Source organism: Chanos chanos, chromosome 7 (genome assembly GCF_902362185.1).
Source record: "Chanos chanos chromosome 7, fChaCha1.1, whole genome shotgun sequence".
Lineage (NCBI taxonomy): Eukaryota > Metazoa > Chordata > Actinopteri > Gonorynchiformes > Chanidae > Chanos > Chanos chanos.
The window spans coordinates 43,548,983-43,558,738 of NC_044501.1; the positions used below are offsets into that span (position 1 = coordinate 43,548,983).

Consider the following 9,756-nt stretch of genomic DNA (forward strand, 5'->3'; position numbering starts at 1 on the left):
AACTTAACAAAACACAAGTAATATATTGATATGTGATAGTGTATGTGCTTGCAAAGAATGAACTCTGTGTACGTGTGTGTGTGTGGTCGTGATTTTGTGAGTGTGTGTTTGTGTGAATTTTCCACGTGTCTTACCCTGAGCTGATGCAGTTTACTCATCAGCCGCTCCATTGTATGAAAGATCTCATCAACGTTCTTGATCACATGGATCCTGGCTGGTGATTGGCTAATCCCTGCAGACTGTGATTGCTCAGCTGGAGACAAGCAGGGCGTCTCCTCTCCCTCTCCCTGTGAGGGAGATGACGTCGTGTCCTTAGACTCCTGCGTCTCATTGGACGCACTCGCGTCCTGCACCTCGTCCGTGGAGCTCTCATCTGTCAGCGATCCACCCGTCTCTTTGGGCATCACCAAGTAAAACATGTTCCCTAGTGACAGTTGACATGGCAGCAATGAGCAAGGGGCATCAAAACAAGACGGAGATTAGTTATGTGAATGAATGAAAGAATGAATGAATAAAAGTATGAATGAATGAATGTGAGTCAAATTTATTTCAACGGCTATTCTTTCTCCTTCGTGAGTGAACCTGTAAAATGTTGAAGACGGCTTTAAGTGACAAGCCTCTCCACTGAAATGATCCTGCCACGGCGGGGGGGAGACGATAAGAATTTACTCTAACAAATCAAACTGTCTTCAAAGCTGAGCTACACAGCTGACATGCCAGAAATCATCACACATGGAGAGTGATGAAGAGGATGTAGCTGAAGAGAGACAGAGAGAGAGAGAGAAAGAGAAAGAGAGAGAGAGAAAGAGAGAGAGAGAGTCTGGCCCCACCTTTAGACTTGGATGATTGGTTTGAGCAGACGCTGACATCATCAGTGATGCCATCAGGAAGAGAAGGAGAGCCCACACCCACAGCTGTGTACGAGAGACAGATAGAAGAAGCGTGTGTGTGCGTGTGAGTGTCAGTGTGCGTGCGTGTGTGTATGAGCGTGTGTGTGTGTGTGTGTGTGTGCATGCGTGCGTGCATTCAGACGTGTAACATTGAAACAGGTAAAGGGTGAGTGAGTGTTTTGCCATTGGGAAGGTCATGTGAGTGTGTGTGTGTGTGTGTATATATATATATGTGTAATTATCAGAGTTTCACACAAGGGAGAGCAGGGGAACAAACCAATGCAAAAAAGAAAAGAAAAAAAAAGAAAGAAACAAACAAACAAAAGAGAGCCAGAGCATGTTTGCATTTGAGAGAAAGAGAGAGAGAGAGAGAGTGTGTGTGTGTTTGTGTGCGCGTATGTGTTTTGTGTGTGTGTGTGTGTGTGTGTGTGTTGTGTTGTGTTTTGCAGAGCGGCAGTAAGGAAAGACGGGGAAAAGTGTATTAAAAATCACATCAGCTTAATCATAGCAAGCTCTGAGCACATGCAGAGAGAAAACAAACAGAGCGAGAGACAGAATGAGAGAGACAGAAAGAATGAAAGATACAATGTCAATTCACTGTCATCAAAAGAGCTGAAACACAGTCCGTTAAGTTTCAGAATTGAACAAAAAGCAGGTAAAGACAAGGCATTGCCATATACAGTTCAATAAAACCACAGATTAATCATTACTTGATTTAAAAACATTTTTTTTTCTGGCCTTGGTTCATTTACCTTTCCTCACGACCTGAACACTGCTTTGCTCCGCCTCCGAGGACGGAGCATCTGTTTCATCCTCTCCCCACTGGCTTGGGCTTTCGCCAGAGGCGGATTCAGATGCCTCTGCTTCCAGTCTGTTTGAAAAAGGACTCCGCTCATTGGCTGTCTCGTTAGTGGGCGTGTCATCGGAATCTTGACTCCATCCATCTTCTATATCTCTGAAAATTAGTTGTCTGAGGGTCTCCACTGTAAAAGCAATAAAAAAAAAAAAAAATGAAGAGAATGTTCAACAATAACCAAAAGACAATTTTGTGACACTGATATGCTCGTTGTTTGCAAGCAAAAATAAATAAATAAGTTAATAAAAAAACAAAACAAAACAATAAAATACAGAATAAAAAAAAAAAAAAAACCTATTCACAGTACTGTCTTACCATCATGAAGAGCTGCATCAGCAACTCCACCCTCTCCTCCATAGTCCAGCCCCTCTCCATGAAGGTAAGCTCCCGATTGGTCTGTCGGAGTTGTGGGTGTGATAGCACTGTCCTCGTCGCTAGCTGTGTCCCTCCCCATAGACTCCGACCCCTCCGTCAGCGGCCCCTCTGTGTAACACGGAAACTTAATGAGTTAGACATAATTCTGGCATGGAAGTCCCTAGGGATCACACTCATGTTTGATTACATCTCTGTGCACATAATAACCGTAAACGGGTTATAAACACACGCACGCGCACGTGAACGCGCACACTCCTTACCTAAGCGGTTCACATGATTCTCAGGTGATCGGAGGTCAGACGAGCTAGAAAATGAGGCAAAGAAAGTGTAAACATAGCAATAGCCCACACAAGTGCACACACACATGCACACACACAAACACACGTAAATACATGCATGCACGTACACATCCACACACACACACACACACACACACACCCACATGCATGCACGCACACACACATAAATACACGTATTCACACACACACACACACACACACACACCCACACACATAAATACACGTATTCACACACACACACACACACACACACACCAACACACACACACACACACATGCACGCACACAAACACACGTAAATACATGCATGCACGTACACATCCACACACACACACACACACACACACACCCACATGCATGCACGCACACACACATAAATACACGTATTCACACACACACACACACACACACACACACACCAACACACACACACACATAAATACACGTATTCACACACACACACACACACACACACACACACACACACACACCCACACACTCATGCACGCAAACACACGTAAATACACGCATGCACGCACGTACGCACGCGCACACACGCGCACGCGCACGCACGCACATGTAAATACATGTATTCACGCACACACACACGCATGCAGGCACGCACACACTCACACACACACACACACACACACTCACACACACACACACACACACATACAAACAAGCACATGCTAAAACATGCGCACATGCACACACCGCTATGTCCAAAAGCAGTCCTCAAAATGATTTCAGTTGGGGTTTCATGACACTGTGAGAAGTTTTGCTTGTTGGTTTAGAATCGCCACAAGAGTTTTATTTAAACGTTACTTACGGAGCTGGTGAACTTTGCTTGGCTGGCCCTGCTCCCCCAGTAGCCGACGTGATTGTCTTATCCAGCAGGTCCTTCCAACTGCGAGAGACACAAGACGCCAGGTCCCAAAAAAATATTACTCAGATAAGATCAAGATGTTATTAAAGAAATCTGTGTAGAAGTTAAACAAATTTATTATGCTTCATTTCCTTGGGTTTTATTAACTGTAACGCAGAATAGCTATTTTAATGTTGACATAAGGGGCTTAGGTAATAGGCTGAGCAAGCTATCATGTGATTCGAGTAACCAATGAAAATGCAGAAAAGAAAAAAAAAAAAAAAATCCACTCACGTGTTTTTTTCGGAGGCACTCCCAGCCACCAACTCATAGATCTGTCTCTCAGACGTACTGATCACATACAGAGCCTTATTGTCTATGGGGCAAAAAAAGATAAGACCCTTAATAGTCACAAAATAAAAAAAATAAAAAAAACACATACACACACACACACATATATACACAAACATGTGTAAAGGACACTATCATCCAAATGTCACTTCAAAAACAAAAAAAAGACAAAAAAATAAACAAAAGGTTCACAAACTGTGGGGCCATTTTTTTTTTTTTTTTTTGGTTCTACAGCTGTTTCACTGTTGTCTGATGTATTCAGGACATTGAGAGTCAATGAATAAACAATACCTATAATGAAACTTTAGATCTGAAAATGAACAAATCCCTGTCCCAGGATGACGGAGGCTTAACCGTACCCACCTTGCCTGATCGTTAAGCCCGCGTGCTGTACAGGGTGAGCATCCTTAATCTGAAAATCCGAAACGCTCCAAAATCTGACACTTTTTGAGCGCCAACAAGATGCTGTATTTTTTTTTTTTTTTTAGATTTTTTTCATATCTTCATATTTTTTACTGTTAAGCATGTCTATGTGAATAAGTGTAAGAAAATGATTGCTTATCAGTAGCGTATAAATTGAGAGTTAGGAATGAAGGTCATGCCAAACAACCACAGATTGTCCATATGGTCCATACAGGCTATGTGTCCAAGGTGTATATGAAACATAAATGGGTTTTGTGTTTAGACTTGGGCCCCATCCCCAAGATCACTCATTCCACTAGGATTTTGTTTTCTTGCCGGTCCAGTATCCGGAAAGAATTTATTTTACCGGACAAATCTGAAACTTACCGGTCACGTTTCAATACGTCTGTGTTAGAAATGCAAATATAATGTGCACCCAGGTCGACGAAAGAATGACAACGACTTCAAATCAGTTTGGCTATTTAATGAACGGAAACGATTAAGCAAAACGATTGAGCAAAACCTCAATAGTAGCCGCTAAAATGTAGGCTATTACAAAACATCTGTCACCTGTAACATCTACAGCCTGTTTGAAAAAAGGCTAGGCCTACATGGCATCAAATGTACCCTACAGGCTACCACGTAACGTATTTTTCTCCTTCCTTTCATAGCGGCAAAGTCCTCTGCTGCCGTTTTGAAATCAAACGCATCCAATACGTCTAAGCCTCCGTCATAGCCGCGTTGTGTATGGGCGTTTTGACCGCCGAGTTTCTATAGTTTTTTTTTTTGTTTGTCTTTGTTTTTTTGTTTGTTTTTTTTTTAAATAAATTTTATCAGGCAAAAAACAGAAATTACCGTCTTACAGAAACCCTTATCTCATTATGTGTATACAAATTTTCCAAAATCTGAAAAAAATCCAAAATCTTAAACACTTCTTGTCCCGGGAATTTCAGATAAGGGATACTCAGCCTGTATACATAAATTTATCACTGTAACACACTCTGTTATTTCTGGTGCTGCAACAAGTATCTATGGTACACATTTCCATGACATGTTACATGGAGCAATCTAATCAGCAGAGACTCATTAATCATTTATAAATCTAAATAACAAGCAAACATAGCAAACCATGTTATGAATGTATAACGCCCGTAGTCCTTCCAGCACAAAAGGTGGCGTGTATGTTTTCTGTTGGATGTTTTCTGTTGTTCTGACACGCTACCTGTGGCGACAGATCGGACCAGTAGACTGTCCAGCTGTAACACGGGGCAGAGGGACGTCTTCATGTCTGTGCTGCCCCCTCCCGCCCCACCCAACCAACGAGACGGACAGCGCAGAACCAACCGGTCGTCTGGACCTTTCTGTGGCAGGACCAGCAGGTCGGACAGCAGCAGAGCATGGACGTCTGAAAAACACAGGCACGCACACACAGAGGACATGTCAGAAATCACACAAGTTTTTTAAAAAAAAAAAAAAATGCAAACCAAACATGCATGCTAACATGTGCAAAGTCACACAACAGGAGCTTAAATACACACACGCCATTTCACATAATACTAAGCTAGAGGGAATTTCTGTTTTCTCTGTCTTCCTAAACAGGTGGTTTGTCTTGTTCAGTGGGTTTTGTTTGCATTGTTAACCATGTCGAGAATAATCACAGATATATATGTTTAAAAATACATTGTGGAGACGGTTGTGGTGTACTGTCAGAGAGCTGCTTGTCCTGGCTGGCAGTCTTACCTATGGTTTTGTCTTTACTGACTTTCCAGGTGAGGGGTCCTTCATGGATCATTCTCTTAGTGGTTAGATCCAAATTCTGCAGAGAGAGGGAGAGAGAGAGAGAGACGGGGAGAGACAGCATTACAGATTAGATTAGGTTGAGCTCCAGGGTACATTTTTTAAGAATGATCTCATGAAGAAAAACAAGGATGAAAACAAGAAAAGAAAAAAAAAATACAAACGGTACCTTAAACTGTGCAAATTGTGGATTAGAATGCCTGTCTAAGGCTGACAAGTCCAGTCTTCGCTGGTATTGGCTGAGGTGGTGCCTGTGTTCCGTTTCCCTGACAACCTCATTGACCACCTGCAGTATCCTACGGCAACAGGCCTGAGCCTGCTGAAGGGGCTGGAGGTCTGAAGAGTCAGCTGAGGAGGACAGATATATTGTCATCACAACCACGTTCATCTAAACAGTCACCAAATTCATCTAAACAGTCACCTGAATGCTTGTTATTTCACATATATATTTAATGACCTCTTTTTTTCAAGGCTAAATCTCTGTGATCGCAAACACACACTGCGACCTCTGCATTTAACCCATTCTTACACACCAGTAGTGCGCACGCACAACCACTTGGTGCAGCGCGCCCGGGGAGGTGGGGGGGGAGCTGTGGATGTTTTTCCAGCCGGTCCCGAGAACCGAACCGGCGACCTTTCAGTCACGAGCCCGTTTCTCTAACCCTTAGGCTGCCCAAACGTAATGTTTTCAAAGTACCAGCTGTTCAGTGACAGACAGCTGCGGTGAGGAATAAAGGGGTTTGTCTTTGTGGCTTTCAGTAGTAGAGAGGTATGTGAATGTGTATTATATTCAATTATTTCCTACCTATGCATCAGCGTTTAATAACAGACATGAGTAATAGGGAGCTTTCTGATGACGATTCGTGCTAAGTTCTGTTTGGGTGTATGTGACATAGGCTGTACCCTCAATGTGTTTAATGGCGATGTGTGTTTCTGCTTACCCTCTGTGTGTTTAAAGATGTTGTTGTCCAGTCGTGGGCCAGAGTGTGTGCGTGTGTGTTACAGGCCTTACCCTAAGTGCATTTAATGATGTTCTGTGTGTGCGTGTGTGTTTGTGTTATAGGCCTTACCCTCAGTGTATTTAATGATGTTGTCTAAGAGCAGTGGGTATTTGGTGAGTCTCAGCATCTCAGACACAAGCAGGTCCTTAAGCTGAAGCCTGCGACAGTGAGGACTGGCCTCACACTCCTGCGAAAAAACAAACAAACAAACAAACAAACAAACAATAAAAAAAACCCCACTAAGCACACACAGATCCCAATGTCAATACGGGGACCTGAAAAGATACAAGTCACACAGTGCAAGTACAGACTTCTTGTACGATGTAGAAGTTAACACACATACACCAGCTGTACCATGTGTAGATCTGAACAAACCAACTACACAATATAAGAGCTCTGACTGATTCATTTGATTTTGAAAACTAAATGTGGACACACAACTACAATATTTGTAAAAATGTAGATGAAAAAATGTAGTAGTGCACTATAGGGAGATACACACGACACACTACTACTGGATACATACACTGTGGGGACACTCACTTGTTATACAATGTATAGCCTAGATGGACTTGTTATATAATGCGTGTTATACAATGTATGTTTTTAAATCTACAGTGAACAGACAAGCACTCACAGGCTGTAGAACCCAGACAGGATTTACACTCATTTAATCATATATATATATATAACAGCTGTACTCTGCAAGACATATGAACTAGTAACACAATGACATGACATACAATGTGGGGACACACACACATTTTTTAGTTTTACAATGTGGGGACACTTCAATGACAGGGATGACATATCCAAGAGGCGCAGAGGTATGATATAAAAGACTGGGACACACAAATTAGTCTTACCATGGGGGACACATACAGTGTGTGTGTGTGTGTGTCTGTGTGTGTGTTACCTGTATAATGTGAGCGAAGCGAGGATCTTTACGCTGCTTATTCTTGATGAGCTCAAGAGCTTGACTCAGCTGACTGCACAGTTGAGATACCTGCTCCTGAAATTCCTCCCCTGCAGAGCCGTCAAACTAAACACACACACACACGCACACACACACACACACACACACACACACACAGACACACACACACACACACACACACACACAGACACACACACAGACACACACACAGACACACACACACACAAACACAGACACACACACACACAGACACCCACACACACAGACACCCACACACACAGACACCCACACACAGACACACAAGCACATAGATAGGTTAAAACACACACACCTCAGAACACATTTTAACTTTTTAAAATGGTTTACCATTCTGTCTGCGTATCACTTTCTGCTTGTGTTATTTTATGGAATGATTCATTTAAAACCCATTTCCACAACAAAAGAGTGGTCTGAAAGACCACAAAATATCAAAATGCCAGTACAGACAGACCAAAACATATACACATGCATGCGCAAGCACACACTCACACAAACACACACACAAACAAATATACACAAGGAAAGACTGAAATGCCTCCTACCAATTAACGCACTCACGCGCACGCACACACACAGACACACACACTAACTGAAGATGGAAGGGAAACACTTACTCTGTCCAACATCGTTTTCCCAATGCACGGAACGACGGGCGATTCTCTCAACTTCTTCATGGATTCATATATATTTACTGCAATGGAAAGACAACATCGAAACAACTTGAACAGGACTATCCCACCAGTGTCCTGTACACAGCTAAGAACTCAAACTCTAACACCTACTTATTTCAACACAGCAGAAAAACGCTGAGCGAACAGTCCTGTGCATTTCTGTGTGTTAACACAAATATTTTACAGTAGCTTAGTCCATTTGGAGCAGCATGTAAGCAAACAAGCACAACATATTGGTTCGCCTTGGATACATATTTACTTTTAGAAGTGTACACACAGTGATCGCAGATTACAACAACCACACACACACACACGCACAAACACATACACGCACGCACGCACGCACAGACACACGCACGCACACACACTAACCGTGGAGGTCGTAGACCTGCGGCAGGTTATGGAATATACACGCTAGCTCCTCAGAACTCAAAACACTCCTCATTTTTTGGACGAACACCTTGTCCAGCACCCGCAGAGTCCGCACGTGAGACGCCTCTGTGGTGAAGAGTTCTGAGAGAGAGAGAGAGAGATGAACACACATACACATACACACATATAAACGAAATGTCTGGCACCAAAGGAGATAGTAAAGGAAAAATGCTTAGATGAACAGAAAAGTTTGACGATACAAGTATCTTCCCAGGGCTTTGACACCATTCCATCATTGATGGACGTCACATCTCGCTGACATAAGGTGGGTACTGAGAAGCTTTTCTGTGTTAGTCATTGTAAAGCTGAGACGGTATAAAAGCTTGGAGAGGGCATACATTTTCCTCTGTAACATATGACTACTCTTCTTTTGAGCCCATTCATGTTGTGTGTACGTGTACGCGCGTGTGTGTATGTGTGTGTGTGTGTGTGTGTGTGTGTGTGTGTGTGTGTGTGCGCGCATTACCATAAATAACAGCCTGTCGTTCGATCTCTCGCGGGCTGAGTGAGGCAAGTATCTGGGATCCGACTGTTTCCTGCCAGTTGTGAGGCGAGTCAACCATGTCCTCCTCCAGAGCAGGAGCATCTGGCCACAGAGGCACGGGACACTCCACACTTCTACAGAGAGAGAGAGAGAGAGAGAGAGAGAGAGAGAGAGAGAGAGAGAGAGATGGGGGAGGGAGAGGGAGAGAGAGAGATGGGGGAGGGAGAGGGAGAGAGAGAGAGAGAGATAGGGAGAGGGAGAGAGAGAGAGAGAGAGAGAGAGAGAGAGAGAGAGAGAGAGAGAGAGAGAGAAGCAAGGATGTAATGAGAGGGTAAGAACGATAAGGCCTGTAAT

The 9,756-nt window shown here is 43.2% G+C and overlaps 1 protein-coding gene across 2 annotated transcripts in view; it reads right to left on the reverse strand.

Moving 5' to 3' along the window:
* The window catches only part of arhgef11 (Rho guanine nucleotide exchange factor (GEF) 11), a 28,580-nt gene that overhangs the window by 1,796 nt on the left and 17,028 nt on the right, over positions 1 to 9,756 (reverse strand). The window contains exons 25-38 of one of the 2 annotated variants that reach the window (XM_030779804.1): positions 9,385 to 9,536; positions 8,859 to 8,999; positions 8,430 to 8,506; positions 7,756 to 7,881; positions 6,909 to 7,026; positions 6,008 to 6,186; positions 5,782 to 5,857; positions 5,264 to 5,446; positions 3,583 to 3,664; positions 3,253 to 3,330; positions 2,382 to 2,425; positions 2,062 to 2,229; positions 1,643 to 1,873; positions 135 to 424 (exon numbers count right to left, since the gene is read on the reverse strand). In XM_030779804.1, the coding sequence (XP_030635664.1) occupies positions 135 to 424; positions 1,643 to 1,873; positions 2,062 to 2,229; positions 2,382 to 2,425; positions 3,253 to 3,330; positions 3,583 to 3,664; positions 5,264 to 5,446; positions 5,782 to 5,857; positions 6,008 to 6,186; positions 6,909 to 7,026; positions 7,756 to 7,881; positions 8,430 to 8,506; positions 8,859 to 8,999; positions 9,385 to 9,536 (1,945 nt within the window). Of the gene's footprint in view, positions 1 to 134; positions 425 to 1,322; positions 1,405 to 1,642; positions 1,874 to 2,061; positions 2,230 to 2,381; positions 2,426 to 3,252; positions 3,331 to 3,582; positions 3,665 to 5,263; positions 5,447 to 5,781; positions 5,858 to 6,007; positions 6,187 to 6,908; positions 7,027 to 7,755; positions 7,882 to 8,429; positions 8,507 to 8,858; positions 9,000 to 9,384; positions 9,537 to 9,756 lie in introns of those variants that run through there. The other variant, XM_030779805.1, reaches the window with a different exon arrangement.